At 39.1% G+C, this 21,505-nt stretch overlaps 2 protein-coding genes across 2 annotated transcripts in view; both read right to left on the minus strand.

Annotated features, from left to right (window-relative positions):
* Window positions 1-21,505, minus strand: part of LOC141761342 (uncharacterized) — a 251,683-nt gene that overhangs the window by 41,782 nt on the left and 188,396 nt on the right. The window lies entirely within an intron of this gene.
* Window positions 126-6,816, minus strand: LOC141761241 (butyrophilin subfamily 3 member A2-like). Its single transcript, XM_074624571.1, has 4 exons — window positions 6,244-6,816; window positions 2,384-2,486; window positions 1,563-1,904; window positions 126-442 (listed from the first exon to the last, which is right to left on the minus strand). Exons 1-4 carry the CDS (start codon window positions 6,262-6,264, stop codon window positions 126-128), a joined length of 783 nt encoding a protein of 260 aa, XP_074480672.1. The 5' UTR covers window positions 6,265-6,816.

The following is a 21,505-nucleotide window of genomic DNA, read 5'->3' on the forward strand; positions in this document are numbered from 1 at the left end:
ACTAACAGCCAAACCAGTGTTGACGGGAGCAGATCTGGACTGGAGCTTAAAGAAATCATCTGAAATGATAAAACACAGAATAACATTAATATAAATCCTTAGCAATTTGAAACTAAAATAATAAATCACATAATAAAACACAATATTTTTTTACTTGAAATAGGGATGTGTGTCTCTCTGGTCTGGTTGGTCTTCTTCTGTTGGACTCTACAGGTGAAGCTGTTGTTGTGTCTCTTCTCCACAGTCACTCTGCTGCTGACAGTATAGAGGTCATCAGGATCTCTGACTGTCTCTGGAGGTCCAGCAGAGAGGAGGTTTCCCTCACCGTCCAGCCACAACACCTCAGGCTCTGGATACCAGCCTTCAGACCTGCAGTCTAACATCACTCCTCTGGTGGACTTATCGATCCCTGATAAAGTGATGACCGGGTAGGAAGCAGCACCTGATGATGAGTAAAAGGAAACATTTAAAACAGAAGTCAGCAATACAATCACCACATGAATGATTAAATGTATTGTATAAATATCTTCTGCATTAGCGTTGTTTATACGGCAAATAAACCCAGTTGGTCCCTGAACTGATGATGAAGCTGCTTGAATTCAAAGGGGTCACATATTTACTGCTGCCAATACTAAAACTTGACAATTCAAAAACAGTTTGCATCGGAAAGCTGGTCTTAGATTATTGCATATCAGATTTTGTGTTTGTTAAACTCTGTTAGGTGTCATATACAGTTTACTAATCAACCTAATGAGAAAACATTTCTGCCCATGACATCTACAACTGAGCTGTTCTTATAAAACATGTTTAACCCTCATTTATACTGATGTTTCATGACTGTCATTGTGCTCTTCATCTCCCAACATCACTGGCTGACTATGACAAGCTGTTTTAACATTTAATAGCTAAACTTGACTATCCGGAATTAACATTAGAGATATCCACAACGTCATTGTGACTAGTCAAAACGACAGTTAGAGATATCTGTAATTCAATTCTGACTATCCAAAATAACAGTTACAGATATCTATAACCTCATTATGACTAGTCAGAGTTGTTGTCATGACGTTGCTCATCAAGGCTTCCCATTGGATATCGGCCCAACAAAGCATCTGAAGTGTTAGAAGAAGCTTTTGCTGACTTTGATAGTTCGGTAAAGTGTGAAAGATATTCACAGATTCAAACTTCCCAGATCAATAACTCAAAAGTTATTAAAACACCAACGAGGGCTCTTTCTAACCGTAGTGAGGTAGACCACGAGCTGCAACCTCACTTTAATCACAACGAGCCTTAAGTCCTCCGAGCTGTTCACATTACATCGGTCTCAATGTGCAGCCGGCTGTGGCCAACGAGAGCTTTGTTCACTAGAGAGTTGTGCTAGAAATTTACAGTGTATTGTAGATTTATTGTCTCCAGACATACTTTATACACCCATACAGCTGCAGTGAAGCGCCATGGTAGGTTTGAATAGCTTCCGCCCCCTTCTGACCTAATTACAGATATCTGCAACCTCATTTCACCTAGTCACAACTCGTGTGTGTAGATACACTGTGTCCACTTACCAACAACAAGCTCAACGAAAGATCCTTTACTCAGGTCTGCAACATAGCATTGGTATCTCCCCTCATCAGAAAGTTTCACTTTGGAGAGTTTCAGTGAAATGTTTCCGTGCTTCAGTCCATCAGTGAACAGTGATGTTCTTCCTGTGTAGGATGGATCTTTAACATGTACGAGGTCCTTGCCAGCACGCCACACAAAGACAGCTATAGAGTTCAGGTCGGATCTCGTCCACTCCAACGTCATGGCAGAAACATCCTCTGCAGGTTCCAGATGGCATGGCAAAATGATGTCATCGCCAACTAATGCTACTATTGGCTGAGATAGACCAATCAACTGAGACTGACCTGGAAAGAAATAGATATGTTAATTCATTCCTGCAGTAGGAAGGAGTTAAATATGTTCATTTCTATAAGGCTTGTTGTACATTATGATACTGTGCTAATAGCAGCAGACAGCAGTGGAATGTAACTTTACTAAAGTACTGTTCATATAGAAGGTATCCTATCTACAACATGTTCACTACAATGTATTTCATTTGTTTTTCCTGAACAGTTTTCCGTAGCAACTAAAGCACAAGTTGCTTTAGTGTTAAAAGTGATTATGTCACTTTATAATGACGTCAATAACTGTAGACAACATGTGCTTATACTGTAGATGACATTGAAACACTTCAGTTTTCTGAAACAAAGCAAAAGCTTCAAGAACCAATGACATCATGTTTTTGTGCCAGTGTCCAAAAACACTGAACATCAGTCTTTAAGCTTTCATTTAATGACATATATTGATATGATTTGATGTGACTTTAATACTTTGTGTGAGTTACCTCCCAGAGAGTGTGTTAGGAGAAGATGGAAACCCAAAACACTGAGGGGTCTGAGCGGAGACTGAAGGGACAGTCCGGTCCTCTGGGGAAGCATCTTAACGCTCTGAAAATCAAATGAGAGCAGCGATACATCATATGGAAAAATATATGCTTTGGAAAGCAGCAAAATAACTAATCCAGTAAAAACAATACCATTACTACTGTGATGTGTCCATGTAATATAGTTGAACTTTCATTTCTGCAACACAGACGGTCCTATAGAGAGTTCATATGGATACTATCTATGTATGGGGCAGTTAAAACTGAGATATGCTTTAACTTTTCATACCAACATGGCAGAGACGGCTCCTTAATGAATTTTAAAAGTGCTTTGATTCTGCCAAACTCGTTCAATAGTTTATCCTTCATTAGAGCTCTTTACGTGAGATACAAAGTCCACTGACTGCTATAAAAATGATAAAGAAAATGTTGCTGTCAAAACTAACAAGCGTCCATTTAAAATAATCATAAAAACCTAAAGGCTGGTTGAATTTAAAATAATCATAAAAACTAAAGGCTGGTTGAATTTAAAATAATCAACACAATTACTCAACATTTGAAAGACATTTCCTCGATGGTTTCAATGTTTTACACCGGTTTTAAAACAGACTTAATTATCTGTTACAGAGTATTATACTACAGAGCCCACGACTCTGAATGCAGACCCACTTTTAATGTCGATAAAGTGATACCAAGTTTAAGAATAGAAGTCAGTTGAATCATTGACAGGCTGTTGACTTTGGCTCTCACTTCTTTTATTTACTGCAGAGTGCTCATGCATTATATTTAGTTTGTAGTGCACATCATGTAGTAACAGCTGATGTAGTTCCCCCCTGAGCTTCCACATGTTATGTATTATATGTCACTTTCAAACTTAACAGCCACAAACTACAGACCTAGAGCATTCAGAGGATGGATGGATCAGACTACAGACCTAGAGCATTCAGAGGATGGATGGATCAAACTAGAGACCTAGAGCATTCAGAGGATGGATGGACCAGACTAGAGACCTAGAGCATTCAGAGGATGGATGGATCAGACTAGAGACCTAGAGCATTCAGAGGATGGATGGATCAAACTAGAGACCTAGAGCATTCAGAGGATGGATGGACCAGACTAGAGACCTAGAGCATTCAGAGGATGGATGGATCAGACTAGAGACCTAGAGCATTCAGAGGATGGATGGATCAAACTACAGACCTAGAGCATTCAGAGGATGGATGGATCAAACTACAGACCTAGAGCATTCAGAGGATGGATGGATCAAACTACAGACCTAGAGCATTCAGAGGATGGATGGATCAAACTACAGACCTAGAGCATTCAGAGGATGGATGGATCAAACTACAGACCTAGAGCATTCAGAGGATGGATGGATCAAACTAGAGACCTAGAGCATTCAGAGGATGGATGGATCAAACTAGAGACCTAGAGCATTCAGAGGATGGATGGATCAAACTACAGACCTAGAGCATTCAGAGGATGGATGGATCAAACTAGAGACCTAGAGCATTCAGAGGATGGATGGATCAAACAAGAGACCTAGAGCATTCAGAAGATGGATGGATCAGACTAGAGACCTAGAGCATTCAGAGGATGGATGGATCAAACTAGAGACCTAGAGCATTCAGAAGATGGATGGATCAGACTAGAGATCTAGAGCATTCAGAGGATGGATGGATCAGACTAGAGGCCTAGAGCATTCAGAGGATGGATGGACCAGACTAGAGACCTAGAGCATTCAGAGGATGGATGGATCAGACTAGAGACCTAGAGCATTCAGAGGATGGATGGATCAAACTACAGACCTAGAGCATTCAGAGGATGGATGGATCAAACTACAGACCTAGAGCATTCAGAGGATGGATGGATCAAACTACAGACCTAGAGCATTCAGAGGATGGATGGATCAAACTACAGACCTAGAGCATTCAGAGGATGGATGGATCAAACTACAGACCTAGAGCATTCAGAGGATGGATGGATCAAACTAGAGACCTAGAGCATTCAGAGAATGGATGGATCAAACTAGAGACCTAGAGCATTCAGAGGATGGATGGATCAAACTACAGACCTAGAGCATTCAGAGGATGGATGGATCAAACTAGAGACCTAGAGCATTCAGATGATGGATGGATCAGACTAGAGACCTAGAGCATTCAGAAGATGGATGGCTTTCCTAGCTAGATTGATCAATAAGGGGGTTTCTGAGACGTTTACACAACAGAAGTGCTCGCCATCCAATCACCAAAAAAACGTTGCAGAAATCTCCAAATGTCAAAAGTTTTTGATCTCAAATCACAGCATGACTTTTCATCAATTCTCCAATGGTAAAAAAATCTGTGTAACAAATGGTATCAATCCGAAAAAAATGCTGCAACAACTTATGAGACTTGATAGAGCATGGAGATGGACATCATAGACTTCTATCATAATGTTCTAAACACATTTTTACAATTCACCTAATTCATGTTTATTTATGACTAGAACAACTTGACTCACAGTGCTGAGCTGACTCGCAAATTAATCTACAGGTTCTCAGCTTTCAGATGATGTACACCACTTCTATGTGACATCTACTGTTGACCTGCTATCTCCCCCTAAAGACCCCCTGGACCCCCTAAAGACCCCCTGGACCTCCTAAACACTCCCTGGACCTCCTAAAGACCCCCTGGACCCCCTAAAGACCCCCTGGACCCCCTAAAGACCCCCTGGACCTCCTAAAAACAGACGGCTCTGCTGTGGGTCTCAGAGGGTTAATAACTGAGTTAAACTTTAAACACAGTCTGGTGATTGGGTCTGATTTCCTACGCTCAGAGTGTTTGTAACTGATCACTAGAATAAAATATTACAGCTTCAATCAAAACCACCAGGAATAATATCAATATCCTTTTATTGTCTTAGTAATTTAGAAAAGGGGAGAGTTCAGGAAGTAGTTGTTAGGCCTGCTATCTCACCAGAGGCCTGGACTACAAAACTGGTTCACTTCTTATCAGGGTAGATCTCCATGGTCACTGATGCTGAACGGCTAAACCTGTTCTGGAGCAGGTTATGTTCCAGATAAGAGATCAACTTCTATGAAAGCACCTCCTACTGACCCATCAGAGCTCCGTGTGGTGTTTGTATGATAATATTACACAAATATGAAGAAGTTTAAGTCATAATCCAGACTAAAAACAACACAGTTTAAACTGACAAATGCAGGAAGAACAGCTGACTTTATGCTGGGGGTGTTTAAAGCTTTGAATTATGTTTTTATATTTATTTATTTTTACTTCCTCTTGAGTCCGTTTCACACCGTCAGAGAGGAGGAAGCAACTGAAAGACGCAACATCATACTCACAGTGTAAACTAGGTGTAATCTATTCATCTATTACACAAAGTTATTTATATTTAGACGACTATATCTGACTTTTGAGTTTTCCGTTAAATTAATAAATCTGTTAATTTACGCATTCACACATCTGGAGTTTTTTCTTTTTCCAGCTGTTCTTTCTGCATTTAGCAGCTTCATCTGTGTTACTGTTAGTCTGATTAAGAGTTTAACTTCTTCGTATTTGTTCTAATATAGTTTCTTCCTTTGTTAAATGTGTCTCTCTGTCTGCTGTCAGTCAGTCAGTCAGTCAGTCTGTCAGTCAGTCAGTCAGTCAGTCAGTCAGTAGTCTGTCAGTCAGTCAGTCTGTCAGTCTGTCAGTCAGTCTGTCAGTCAGTCAGTCAGTCTTTAGTCTTGTTCATGTCTGTGATTGGTCAGATTCTGTAAACACCTCCTCGTTCATGTGAACGCGCTCATATCCAGACTGAGAAACCCTGAGTTGACTTACTGAGTTGATAACCAGCTTCATAGTAGAGTTTAGTGAGATCTCGGTTGTTATGTTAAGTGAAGCCAGATAACCAGAAGACACCCTGGAGATGTTGAACTCGCTTCATAGTGCAGGAGAGCGTTATCACCAAGCCCTCGGGAAGTGCGTCTGTCGTCGAGCCCAGCTCCCGTAGTGGCCAAACGGCGGTACTACAACTTCCGTGTCCTTCAAGTGATGCCGTTGGGTCCATAAAGACTTTTTCCCATAGACTTACATTGAGAAAGAGACGTCTGTAACTCAGAGGATAATCTATTTTGAGGTGAATCAACTCCCCAGTATGAACACTCTAATAGTCCTTATGTAGGTCTTAAAAGTTGTAAAACGCACTAACAGCTGAATCCAGAGTTATTTCCCTTCCTCCGTTCATGTGAGTGAGACCCAGTTCGAGGCTGGAGAACAAGCCGCGACCGAGCGGATGCTCTACTGCGCATGTTCCATGTGCCCAAGATCCGGGTACTTTTCCAGACGGAGGTCGAGCTATTTAGGCTTCATGCACCACTGAGCAGCTGTCAGGGCAGATGTGCAGCGAGTCAAGAGCTGCATGCCAAAGCTCTTAATTGCATCCCCGTTTCCCTCACTTGCGTCTCATCCTTGCGTCTTAGTCCCTCCCACCAGGGAAGCATGGAGAGACGCAAGGAAACCATGCGAGGAGAGAGGAAACGAGGAAAGCCGTTTTTAAGAGCAAGGGAACGTTGTTTCCTCTGAAGCGTCACCTGAAGCGACGTCCGTTTCTGATGACAGCAGCAGCTGATCACATCTGGATCAGCTGTCAGTCAGCTTTAACAGCTGTTTGTGTCTGAACTGATCTAATACTAATAAAGACAAGTGCTCTTTATATTATTTATTCATTATTAGCGTCTGTAGTTATTGATATTCTGATTGTGAGCTCATTATTTCATAACCCAGAATATGACTGTGGTGTTTTTTTAAACACTGGACATTATTTATTAGGCTAAAGGGAAAATGTAAATGATGTAACTCATATCAAACCTGACGTTCAGGAATCATCAGCCTCATGTGACTGAATGGAAATGATGATAAATGATGTAAAAGGTGTTTGTTGTGTTTCCTCCACGGAAGTTTATCACCGACCGACACGCATCAGTACTTTGATTGATATTGATTGGACGCTGCGCCGATCAGACTGATCTGATACATCAACATCACTGAGTTTCATACCGGAGTGAAGACAGATCACAGATTAACAGTTTTATATTTTAGTTGTCTTCTGATTCACCATCTAGTTATAATCTGTGTTAACTGTAGGTGTGAACAGCAGACGGATCATGTTGATGGTGAAGTGATCCAGCAGCAGGAGGACCTGCAGGAGCTCTGCTTCACACACCGTCACTGAAGGAGTCTGACACTGAAGGAGTCTGACTCTGAAGGAGTCTGACACTGAAGGAGTCTGACACTGAGAGGCGTTTATAAAAGCTGATAATGAACAGACTTAAAATAACTTTCTTCATTTATAAGAAAGAGATTTCTTTTGATGATCTGTTATTTTACTCATTAACTTTTATTAAGTATCCAGTTAAAGTCAGAGAGAGAAGGGGAGTCTGTCTTTTATACCTTTTACATCATTTATCCTCATTTCCATTCAGTCACATGTGAAGCTGATAATTCCTGAGCGTCGGGTTTGATATGAGTTACATCATTTCACTTTCCCCTCAAACATTCAGACTAATACATAACTTCTACTGTCAGAATATAAATTAATACAGACGCTAATAATGAATCAATAATATAAAGATATTGATCCAGTAGAGATGGTTCCTGGTCCTCTAAGCAGGACTCAGTCCACAGTAGAGATGGTTCCTGGTCCTCTAAGCAGGACTCAGTCCACAGTAGAGATGGTTCCTGGTCCTCTAAGCAGGACTCAGTCCACAGTAGAAATACAGACTGCAGCTGTTATTCATGTGCAGGTGTTTGTTAAACAGATAACAGACTACAGAGAGAAACACTGCTGCTCTGATAACTCTGTTTCTTTATTACTATTAGATCAGTTCAGACATAAACAGCTGCTGAAGTCGACTGACAGCTGATCCAGATGTGATCAGCTGCTGCTGTCATCAGAAACGGACGTCGCTTCACGTGGCGCTTCAGAGGAAACGACGTCTCATGTCTCTAAAAACATATTTCCTCGTTTCCTCTCTCCTCGAGTCTTTTCCTCGCCTACTCCGCTCGCATCTCCCGTGGGCGGGACTAAGACACGAGGAGAGGAGTCGAGGAGAGGAGTCGAGGAGAGGAGTCAAGCCGTATAAAAGCACTAATGGGAAAGACCCCAGGTGTATCAGGGAATCAGCTATGCAGAGGCAGCAAAGAAGGTTTCAGGAGGCATAAAAGTGACAAAACAAAATAACACTGTGAATGAAGATGTTGGAAAATGTGCAGGGTGTGATAAGTTGAAGGAGGAAACTCTGCTAGTCAGAAAAAGTGACTTTGTGCTCTTTATGGCAGAAATAATCAACTGTTCGGCACAGTCAAAAAGTCGCAATGAAAGGATTAAATTAATTGTCAGATCAGCTGAGAAGTACCTTGAAGTGAATGGGAAACAGTTAGAAACATTCTGAATGGAGATACACAATCCTCACAAACATGGGCTGGATCCTCTTAATGGTGTTCTTCTGCTACAATGGAATGTGAGAAGCTTAATGACAAATGGACAGGAGTTTAAGAAATATATTGATAATTTACAAAATAAACCTAATGTAATCTGTATACAACAGACATGGTTGAAACCACAGTGGGATTTTGTTGTAAAGGGATATTCTGTAGTTAGAAGAGATAGGGAATCTGGTAATGATGGAGGAGTTGCAACCCGTGTGTTATTAAATAGGTCTTTCAGTGACAGACTCTTTCACCTGCGGTGTGTTAAAGAGAGATACCACAGCTCCTCCTGCTGCTGGAACACTTTATCAACAGATCATAAAGATTATCTGACATAATGTGGAGAAATATCACTTCATTACCAGGTTGGAATAGAAATAAACAGGAATATATGATACATATTGAGTTAATTGTTGGAGTTATGGAGAAGGTGTAGGATCATATACTTCTTCCAACTTCTCTTCGGACATGTAATATTTATTTATGTTGATTATTTGTTAATTGATTGTTTACTGTTCATTTTATTAGTTATTCTTTTTTGTTTTTTACTGAGGTATTTGTTACATGTTCGAAATAAATAATTAATTAAAAATAAAGTGAAACTAAATGGTTGTCACTGTCCACTAATATTAAACACAAATCCCAATTAGTGTATGAGCGTATGAAAATAATATGCAAGATAAGCATATAGTTTGTTATTATGAACGGCCGAATGGTGCGTTGCTTTAAATGCTGCGGATGCAAGGAATCGTGGGATGTTATTCTCTCCTTTCCTTTGGTAAAGGATGCTCCAGTGTTTCCTCTGCTAAAGGAGATAATAAAGGAAGCATTGAAGCTCCTCTCCTTAACTTTTGGTGAATTTGAATGGCTCTTATCATGGCTGCTACTGAGGTACTGAGAGGGTCATTTCACTCCGTTAGGAACCTTCCTGAGCAAAAAGGACTATTCGAACGCAGCCCTGCTCTCAGGAATGAACGGGGCCAACGCCTCCAACGCTGTATCCAGTTCCCTTAGTACATCCATGGTTATCACTCCCAGGGCGTCAAATATAGAGGCTTTGTCACGGCCATCGACGTCCGGTATTGCTGCACAAGGCACCCTTTAATACTGGTATGAAACGCACCAGGCGTTCCATTAATGTGAACCCATCCACAGCAACAGTAACCGCTCTGAGAAAGTGCTCCGGCAGTGTGGTGACGTAGTTTAAAGAGCAAAAAGACACACAGCGGGTGCAGATTGGCCTTACAGGTTAATGCACTGTTCTGTAGTGCTGTTTGGTATTTTCTCTGTAGTAGTGGTAAAAACACAGCTAAGTATGTTTATTAAAAAAGTGTGAATCATCCATTCATTCAGTTATGTCATTGATTCTGGTTGTTGGCTTGACTAGACCCGCTTGACCTACTGAGCCACCGAGGTTGAGCTACTGGAGCCGACCGGAGGGGAAGCGGTGGTCGACCAATCAGAGACAGAGAAAGGTTTGGTTCAGAAAATAACCTGCACAGAAAGAGGAAGTCCTCGCCTATATAGAGAGCTGTATTTCATTCTCAGACAGTCAGCAGCTAAACAACATGGGGGTCACCGCTCTGTGCTTCAGACTGTGTGAGTACTGACTTTATTTATTCTTTTATCTACCTTTTACATCCTGTATATCTAACCGTCTGTCTGATATTCAACTTTGCTCCTTTGCTCATCCAGTGATGCTTGAATTCACTCTGCTGAACAGCTATACTCTGAAAAGTGGTGAGTAACAAATAGAACCTCCTAAAGATACCAAACATTTTGCATCATTCTGTCTATCTAAAGTCTGTATTTGTCTCTATGCTGTGATTTAAGTTCTTACAGTTATGTTTAATATTTTTGGAGAGGTTGAGTTTAATGAATTAATCTCCATGTCACTAGCAAATACCAGAATACATTTTGCAAAAAAAATCCCATTTTAATCTGCCACAAGGTGTAGACAGCTACTGTACAGTGGTTTTGTTGATTTGTTTCCTATGTCATAGTTCTGAACGTTTCTTTTGGGACACTATAATTTCTTTCTCGGTTTCAGATGCAGCTTTTCTTCGTGTCACTCCAAACAGACAGCAATACTTCGAACACGACTCTGTTTCTTTTGACTGTGAGGGATCTGATGGCTCGACTCATTTGAGAGTGATCAGGAATAACCAGGAATCTGATGTAGAATGTGATACTAAGATGCCAACAGGGTCCTGCACCATTAAGAGAGTTTATCCAGCAGATGGTGGAGAGTTCTGGTGTGAGACTGAAGGAGGAGAGAGAAGCAACAGTGTCAACATCTCCGTCACCGGTAGGTTTATAGCATCTCCAAAATCCACTGCATATCTATTTTAACCTGTCATTCAACTGATGATATGCATTGTTCTCAGATCAGATCAAGACAATCAGGTTCACCACGTGTTACCTGGAATTATTGAAGAAAACGTTTCCGTTTTCCTCTCACGCCTCCACGGTGAACGGAGAATCAAAAACCGGAGGAGAGTCTTGATGAATTGAAGTAAATGAGGGTCATTTACAAACTCTCACACAACTTGTGCAGAATAATCCAAGTCTCACTTATCCGGTCGTAAGATCACTACTTCATAAAACACACACATCTTCACTAAAACCTGACTATTTAAAACACTATACGGCCAATATACTTCAGGCGAGTAGTGAGCATACGAATGGATCTTGGATTATTCTGCACAAGTTGTGTGAGAGTTAGTAAACTGATGTTTTCATGTAGTTCTGCTGTTGTTAAACGCCCACCCCTCCCCCCCCCATTTACTTCAATTCATCAAGACTTTTCTCCGTTTTTTGTTTCACCGTGAACGCGTGAGAGGAGAGCAAAGGTTTCTTCAATAATTCAAGGTAACACGGGGTGAGTCATTGATATACAAATGGTCATTTCATGGGTGAAGTATTCCTTTAATACTTTTTATTCAATGTATATTTTTACAGAATCTTGCTAAATGTATAGGCAAATGTAAAAACGTGCAGTCACAAACTGATCAACAAATCATTTTTCTATTTTTAGTTTCTAATTAAAGTTCCTAAAGTATGTGTTTTGTCTATGTCTATGGTGAAATCTAAAATGTCTTTAAACATGACACAATCACTGCTAAACTACAGTACAGATGTGTGTGAGGACTTTGTCTGGGATGCCTTCCTCTCTACCTGGAAGCACACTAGGAGTAGTAATACTTATAAATCCCCAAACTAATCTGTAACTTTAACCTAAACCAACCAGCTTCATGGCTTCTATTATTAGGGCTATCTGTCACTGTGTTAAATTACTGCTTACTTGATTAAATCAGTGTTCTATTGTGAGTAATTCTAGTTGTGAGTTTGTACATAAAACTAACGTTTTACTGACATGTTGCTCAGCTGGAAATGTGATCCTGGAGATTCCTGCTCTTCCTGTGACGGAGGGAGACGATGTGACTCTGAGCTGCAGAAATAAGACGACTCCGTCCTCCAACCTCCCGGCCGGTTTCTACAAAGGTGGCCAACCCGTGCAGAGCAGTTCATCCAGGGAGATGACCATCCACAATGTTTCCAAGTCTGATGAAGGCGTCTTCAACTGCCGCATCTCTGGAGTTGGAGATTCACCAGGAAGCTGGCTGGCTGTCAGAGGTCAGACAGAACAGTGTTACAAAACAACATATAGACGAGTTGTATATGAGCAAATTGATGTCACCTCTACTTTGACAAATGTAGTTGTTTGAAGCTTAATATAAATTCAGTATGGCTGTTTTTTAAAGGAATGTGCCTGCCAGTGTCGTAAACATTGTGATCATTGTGATGTGATGTTATCAATATTTATATTTTGCAACGTTTTCACGTTTAAAAAAATATACATTTACACTTAAAGTTCCATACGTAGTGTTATTTGTAATGTTACAGCAAATACCGTTTCTCCTACCATCTCTCCAACATCATCTCACGAAGAGCTCCTCTCCGACAACGACGACTCCGACGACTCCGACTCCGACTCCGACGGCTCTCAGCTCCTCATCCTGCTGTCGGTCGTCATCGTCACCATTTTAATGGCGGTTCTGATGGTGGTGGTGGTGGGAGTCCTTCATATGAGGATACACAGAGGTACAGAGAAGTTAACTTCATCACCGTAATATGATATGTATCAATAACGAACCACTTAAACAAGAAAGCAACCGTGTAAATCACTTCCAAAGGAGCATTAAAGGTCCCATATCGTGCTCATTTTCAGGTTCATACTTGTATTTTGTGTTTCTACTAGAACATGTTTACATGCTGTAATGTTCTAAAATTCTTTATTTTCCTCATATAGTCTGCCGGAATATACCTGTATTCACCCTCTGTCTGAAACGCTTCGTTTTAGTGCATTTCAACGGAATTGCATTGCTAGGCAACAGTTTGGGTCAATGTTTACTTCCTGTCAGCTGATGTCATTCACATAAAGTGCAACAGGAAATAAACTGGGACACATTTAGAATGTTTACGTTTAAAACCGTGTAATGATTTAAATATATTGTAGATTTGTGACATCACAAATGGACAGAAATCCTGACGGCTTGTTTCAAACGCACAATTTTCTGAATACGGCTGCGTGTATTTCTCCGTATATTGAACGTTTTGATACTTTAACAGTATTTATATATCACTTAAACCTGCTTTATAATATAAAAGACATTAAAATCTCACTTTTTACAATATGGGACCTTTAAAGTCAAATGCCGCCTTCAACAAGCTCAACCCATCAGATGTTTTAGGTAATAAGTTTGAAATTAGAGCCGTGATTGTAAGAAACTCAAAAACTATTGCAAGGCTGCGCTGAAGCAGCCGTTATATTATATATATTATATATGTTATATATATATTGTATTGATGGTTACTAAACAGTTCAAAACAGACATATAAACAAGTAATTTCTTGTGTATCAAATTATGTTTCCCAGAAAGAGCTACAGTCTAGTTTAACTATACAATAATCTAATGTTGTGGGGAAAAACAACCGAACTAACCAACAAATGTACTGAGCTATATCCTGTTTTAACACACTTGTGTTTGTAGTATTCTTTAATATTTAACAGTTTTACACAGTTGACGATGTTACACTAACTGTACAACGCATCAGTGTGAATCAAGTCGGTTGTTAAATATTTTACACTTTTTGAAATATCAAACCTTAAATGTATTTTCTGTGTTTCTGTTGATGTCAATATATTTTTGCTTTTCTATCCTTCAGTTTCCTCAAAGACGCCAACAGCAGCGTCACGCTCAGATGAGGACAGTCATAATGGTGAGGACTGTAGTTGTTTATAACAACTTTGTAAGCTTTTTAACTTAATGACTAAAGAATTAAAACTAAATGTGTTTTCTGTGTCAGTCTATGGAGAGGACGCTGCAGAGCATCTAGACGGCGTGACGTATGCAGTCATCGTCACAAAACCCAGAAAAAACAAAGGTAACCTGATGTAAGGAACACAGCAAGACTTTAATGGATTACTTATATATTTATTGTTTTATATTTTATAAGCACATGTACACTTTGAGAGACACAGGGTATATATCATCTTTAAGAAGGTTAACCACAGAGAAAATGAAAATAACGAGAAGAGTTCCTGTCCCTCATGTTCGAGGTGACAGTTGAGGTGTTGGTTGAGAGAGCAACACCATGTGGATTATTTTTACATTTTCTCAGCGTGTGGCTCATTGGGTGTTTTATTTTAGACGCTGCAGACGCTGCGGATAATTTGAGCCTCCATCTCAAGTCCAACTACAGCAGAAAACCACAAACTGATGAAGGTGAGGGGTCCTTTTCACCCCTTCAGTCTATTAACAGTATTTATAATTAACTGTGTGTCTCTTGCTTTCTGATGTTTCTCTCCTTCAGATGATGACGATGATGAATCCTCACTTCAACCTGTTTACTCTACTTTGACGATGAGTAAAACTCCACAAGATCCACAACAGGGTTCGTTTGTTATTCACATGCAGGTGGACAATTTCACATATTTTCTAAGAAGCTGATCACACACAACACAACTACAGACATTTCAACATCACATCTTTATCTGGTTTAAGGTCCACATGTAGAACTCACCTGGGAGTTAAGGTTGTTTTGACTATTATTTTGAGTTAAGGTTTTACTGACTGTTATTTTGTTTATTTTGACTATTTTTTTGTTTGTTTGATTATTATGAGTTAAGATTATTCTGACTATTTTGACTTATGTTGACTAATACTTTATTTATTTTGACAATTATTTTATTTATTTAGATTATTTTGTTTATTTTGACTGTTGCTGTTTTTTTTTACCATTTGACTATCATATGAATTAAGAATATTTTTTTATTATTTATTTATATCATTCTGTTAAAAAAAAAAAAATATGATCAGATTTATTGTGTATTAACATGAATTATACTTGTTTCTAAAGCAGAATCTGGATTATTAAACTCCGCAGCGACTCCGAGGTCCACAGCAGCCGAACACTCAGAGCAGGATCTTCTCTACGCTCCGGTCCTGAAGGTAATGACACTCACAGCTGCAACTTCCTCTTAATCTCACTAATCACTCTTTTATGGTGATGTTGAACTCTCCACACTAACGCTGTATGTATGCTCCTTTAAATGTCAAAATAATCAGCCAAGAACACAAAATGTATTAGTTACGGTGTGGTACAGGACACTGGTCCAGACTTTAGTTGAGAGAGATGAATGAGTTAAAAACTAGGGTTGATCCGCTGCAGCGTTGATGAGTAGACGAGTTGCAGGTGTGCAGCCTGTAACAGGTGAATCAGCTCTGCAGCAATCAGAGAGACAGCAGAAACCAGACCGTGATCTCCGTTTGTAGTCCCGCTCAAAGCTGAATGAAGCTCCCCTCTTTAAGATGTAGTGTATAAATACAGCGGCGAGCTTTTCGACCAACTTCCCTCTCTCCGACGGAAACTGTCTTAACGTTTCGTAACCATGGTTTCACATCAAGCGGCAACTGTTATACAAAACGCTAATAATTAATAAGCTAAATAAGAAACCGTGTGGGGAGAGAGGTGGCAGGTGTATTGCCAAGATTATTTTTACATACAAGGAATCTGGTGTTTTGGTGCATAAACAAGAATCACAGAATAGAAAATTACAATATATATATATATATATATCTGTTTAAAATGAAAGCTTGGCAAGAATATGCAAAGATATATTCTAGGGGATGTGCCAAGGTTCACAGTATTAAGAATAAAAACAGTTTGCAATATACAGAGAAACTAAATATAAAACTGACTCACGTGCTCCATTGGTGGCATGGAGAGCTGGAGACACAAAAAGAAACGGTCGTGACAATATTAGTGTTAATCAGTAAATGTTGTCTTCCATAGAAGAGATGAAGGTTTGCAGGACACCGAAGCCTCGAAGACGCCGACCTGGAGTGACGACATCTCTAGTCAACTGAATGACTTGAGGCTGAGCTCTACAATTTATTTTATTTGCTAAACTGTTGAAACACACATCTGTGGTTTCACTTACTTCACTCAGTGACCCAGTTAGAGGCCACACAGAGCAGAGACATCTGACTGAAGAAGACTCCGTGTTAATGTGTGAACGAGAAGAAGAAACATTAATAATGTTGAATTTGCAGCTTTGTGTTCAACGGATTTGTGTTGTTTTTTTAACTCAGCAACAAAAGCATGTTATCCAATAATCAGCCAGCAGCTACATGAAACCGTTCATATCTCAACATGTTGTATTTGTGTCTTCTGTTCACTCTGTAAAAAGTCATTAACTTATAAATATAGCTACACTTTCCATTTACACTTGCACTTTGTGAAGCTTTAAACTGAATTCAAAACAAAAGATGGCAGATTTTGTATATTAGAAATAAAGAGAGTATAGTGTTTGTGCATTTATTAGTCCTGTTTTAACTGTTCATCTGGACGATGTGATCAGTCAGTACAGCAGCAACAGTTTACTTTTATTGCGGTGTAACAGTGAAACCTCGTCGTTCTATCTGCTCTGTTCACACGTCTGTTTATCAGAAGCAGCTTTTTCATGCCCTCACTGTGGTCGACCACCAGCATGATGCTGTCACATCAGTCTGACTTGAAGCCACACTGATGCATTTATTTGGTCTCTATAATGAAGTCGGGGAGTCTTCTTCTAAATTGGCCCATTTTTAGTTTCTAAAAGTAAACTTTTAAGTGTACTTTAAGTGTAAGAACAGTCAACTTTGAGTAGACAACTAGTTTACATCCGAGTTGTATTTTGTACTGCAACTACACTATGAACTAAACAAGTGAATAGGTATACGGTTAGTTTAATAGTTATATTAAACTTGTAGCCCACTTTTTAGTTTATGAAAGTACAAGTAATATTGACATATTACCCTGTCCTATTGGAAATGTATGCCAAAATGTCAGTACGTCAGTTAGACTGACAGCTATGTAGATATTAGTATTTATCATATTCAAAAACCTCCTGTTTCAGACTAAAAGAGCTATCATAAATCATATTATATCATACAGTATAAGAGCATGCAGGTTAAAATAATAATAATAAAACAATAATAACATGACAGGCAGTCTTGTATTTAGGTTTTATTGAAGCTCTCTCACTGGTAACTCATCACCAGTATGGATAATAACTCTCACTCTGCCTTCTGCTGTAAAACCAAACACCATCATCATCTGTCTCATCAACACGTCTCTTCTTCCATAGAGAACTGTTATTGCTCAAATATTCTGAAACAGTTTATTAATCAGAATTATTTTGAACTTGCTGAGAATACAGACACAGCTCTCTGAATGTGTTTGATCCCATTTACATGTGATAACAATCAGACAATAAACACAACGGAGAAGAGAATTAATGAAGCTTATGGAAGGAATGCAGAGAGGCTGTGAAAGACGAAGCAACAATGAAAGGAGGAGAGAAGAAGACCTTATCTTTAAGTAGCAACAAAGAGAGTTTAACACCAGTGACCAACACAGTAGTAGAGATAACGCTCTGACAGAGAGTGATGGAGAGAACTGGGGTTGATATACTGCAGTGTTGATGAGTAGATTGATTAAAGGTGTGCAGCGTTTGACAGGTGATAACATATATCCTGAGTATATCCATCTTCCCGATCCTCAGAAACTGACTTATTCATGTGGGGAGAAAAATCAATGTGCAACATTAGCTGCTAAATACGATGACTGTTGTCGTATATTAAGACACAACACAAGCTCTGAACATGTTTTTCATTGATTACATACAGTATATAAATGAGTGTGTTTAAAGTGTGTTTGTTATATTGTCGTTATCTATTTGGTTGTTTTGTATGAAATATAATTATTCAATAAGAACTGCAGGACAGACGGAGATCTTTGAGTTTATTTCATAAAGGACATACAGTATCATCACACTGATGCAACATATTACAAACTGGTAATAAAAAGACAATTTAGAAGTTTAACATGATGCTGAAAAGATAAATAAAAAAGCTCTAAATGACTTTTCTTGTTGTCAGTGCAGTCACAGCCTCCTCCACAACATCTTTATTTACAGTGAACTCAGACCATGAAACATCATAACATCCAAAATTATGAATACAAAAACGTCATGCACTCTTAGTTTTCAACAATAATTAAAGCAACTGGCTGCATTTGGTTTGAAAGGCAGCTGGAATACTATGTGTTTCCTCTACAAGCAGACAACGTATATTATAATTAGGGATGTCAATTGATTAAAATATTTAATCACGATTAATCGCATGACTGTACATAGTTAATCATAAATTAATCACGCATTTTGATCTGTTCTAAATGTACCTTAAAGGGAGAATTATCAAGTATTTAATCCTCTTATCAACATGGGAGTGGACAAATATGCTGCTTTATGCAAATGTATGTATATATTTATTATTAGAAATCAATTAACAACACAAAACAATAACAGATATTGTCCAGAAACCCTCACAGGTACTGCATTTAGCATAAAACAATATGCTCCAATCATAACATGGCAAACTGCAGCCCACCAGTCAACAACAGCTGTCAGTGTGTCAGTGTGCTGACTTGACTATGACTTGCCCCAAACTGCATGTGATTATCATAAAGTGGGCATGTCTGTAAAGGGGAGACTCGTGGGTACCCATAGAACCCATTTACATTCACATATCTGGAGGTCAGAGGTCAAGGGACCCCTTTGAAAATGGACATGACAGCTTTTCCTCAACAAAATGTGGCCCCACTTTGGAGCGTTATTTAGTGTCCTTCCCGACAAGTTAGTTTAACATGGTTGGTACCGATTGATTCATTAGGTTTGCTAGAGCCTCTGAAAGACAGTGAGGTCAGTCGCGGGTCTCAGAGGGTTGCTTTTCATGTGTTTCTCCCTCTGTTTTCTCTGTCTCTTCCTCTGTATTCTCCACATCACTGTGTACTTGTGCTGGCGGGGGCTGGTCTGATATTGTGTTTTCTTTCTGGATGTCATATAAAATTGAATTTCCCCTCTGGGGATCAATAAAGTGCCTTCTTGGGACTGGAATAGGGTTTAGTATAATTTTAGGACACATATTACTGTGCATTTTTTGTTAGTCATTTTCCTCTGTTTAGAAACACTAGGTGAAGGGATGGCTGCCATTAGTATGTTTTGTTTGATTAGCTTGAGAGTAGTTAAAATAGAGTTGTATTTCTTGTTTATATCTAGTTGTTTGCCAGCACGGCTGTGATTTTAAGTTCTAGTTTGTAGCCGTTTTACTTATTTATTTTGGCGCCATCTGAAGCCCGTTCTTATTTTTATTTTACATATCAACACACTTGCGATCGCTTTTGTTTGCTGCAACATTGTTTGTGATTGTGTGCAGCCTGTTTTGCATCATTTGATTGTCCAGTGCGTGATCTAACTGAGGAATTACACATGTAATTAGAAAATAACACAGAATGTCTCAAAGTAAGTCTCATCATTATGATTCAGCAGAACAAAAAGTACATCAATAAAAATGTAATCTTTATTACATTTTATCACAGATTAGATTTAATGTGAATAAATAGATTTACTGTCTCACTTCTTTGTGTTTCAGTTATTCTCAGATTTGCTCTCATGGTTAGTTTGATCACGTTTGTCTCAGCAACAAATCAAAGTCACATGGAGAAGATAAAACAATGATTTGGTAAAAAGATGAACCTCAGTGTTCTTGGTCATCAGCTGCTTCAGATCTCTCTCAGCTTTCTCTTTCTCCTGCTGCTCATCATGGAGCTGTTTGTTAAAGTGGGAGAGAGGAGAGATGAAGTTAATGTTCACATTAATATCTGGATGAATTCTCATTGTGATCAGCTGGATGATGAAACCTGATCATACTCAGACAGTTTGACTCAGTTTACTCTGAGTGGATTAATACTGGAAACATAACACTGCTTTATCATCTGTTACATCAACAATACTGAATACAGAGATGCTTCTGCTTTAGAGTTATAAAATACCATACCTACTACCTGCAGGAGGAATGTAACTGAATAGTTATACACATTTGTATTACTAGTTCAGTGTCTATCCAGAACATGTCTGTTCACAACAGGCTGAATGTTTGGTCTGTGGTGTTGCTGCTTGCAGCTTTCTAGAGAACTGATCATACAAACAACTAAACACTCAACGCTGCTCTTCATTGGTCCTCAGTAATACACCTGATATAGTTGAGTCACATCACGACTACTCAGAAACACCGGTAGAATAAACTCTGGTTCACGGAAGAAAACACACCAAGTCTGACTACTAGTGGTCAGAAACACTGATGAAATACACTTATCAGATGTATTAATAACTAAATAGACATATTAATAACTTGCTTTGACATAACCTGTAAAGTAGAGCATGGATTTAATTAGTGGAGGTATTTAGCTGGTGGTAAAGTTATAAGTTAGTATGGTAGAAACATCCACTAGTTGAGTTTCAGGTTCAGAGTGGTGCTGTCCCTGTAGACTATCCACTCAGACTAGTTTGGTTGTAACGTTATTCTATCCAGCATCCAGCAGCAGAAGTGAAGTTCAGTCAATGAGCTGCTGTCTGTAAAGACCTGCTGCTGATGACATGCTGGACTCAGTCTGCAGAGAACTAAAGCTCAGAGTGATGTCACTTGTTTATTCAAAGTTTATTCATATTGTCCAAATTGCACCAATCTTGACCCTGCATGTCCTCTGGTCCTGATCGTTACACCCTCCTAGTGTGAAGTAGATTGGACTCTATTATGAAACATGTATTCTAATGTGTCTTTCACCACTTTTTAGATCCTGCAAATATTTTTGTGACAATAAACATCTTCATTGTTCTTCATTCTGATGAGAGTTATGTGTGTGTGTGTGTGTGTGTGTGTGTGTGTGTGTGTGTGTGTGTGTGTGTGTGTGTGTGTACTTCTCTCTTCAGCTGGCTGATCTCTTCCTTCTTGATCTCCAGTTGATGTTTTGTCTCCTTCAGCTCTTCATTAGTATTCTTTCCACTCTTCATTAATCTTCTTCATCTGTGCGTCAGCTGCTTGTTTGTGCTTCATCTAACAGACAGACAGATGAATGTTGATTTTAACTGTTAGTAAATCATAATCAGACACAGATAATCAATAAACATATATTCATCTGTTAGTGTTTCTTTTAATGTGAGAAGTGT

Source organism: Sebastes fasciatus, chromosome 22 (genome assembly GCF_043250625.1).
Source record: "Sebastes fasciatus isolate fSebFas1 chromosome 22, fSebFas1.pri, whole genome shotgun sequence".
In the NCBI taxonomy this organism is placed as follows: Eukaryota; Metazoa; Chordata; class Actinopteri; order Perciformes; family Sebastidae; genus Sebastes; species Sebastes fasciatus.

Coding starts and splice junctions, on each gene's coding strand:
- LOC141761241 (XM_074624571.1), bottom strand. CDS start 6,264: ATGAAGCTGGTTATCAACTCA. Junction 2,487..6,243: donor TGAAGCTGGTTATCAACTCA/GTAAGTCAACTC, acceptor TTTGATTTTCAG/AGCGTTAAGATGCTTCCCCA. Junction 443..1,562: donor TTTCGTTGAGCTTGTTGTTG/GTAAGTGGACAC, acceptor ACTCATCATCAG/GTGCTGCTTCCTACCCGGTC.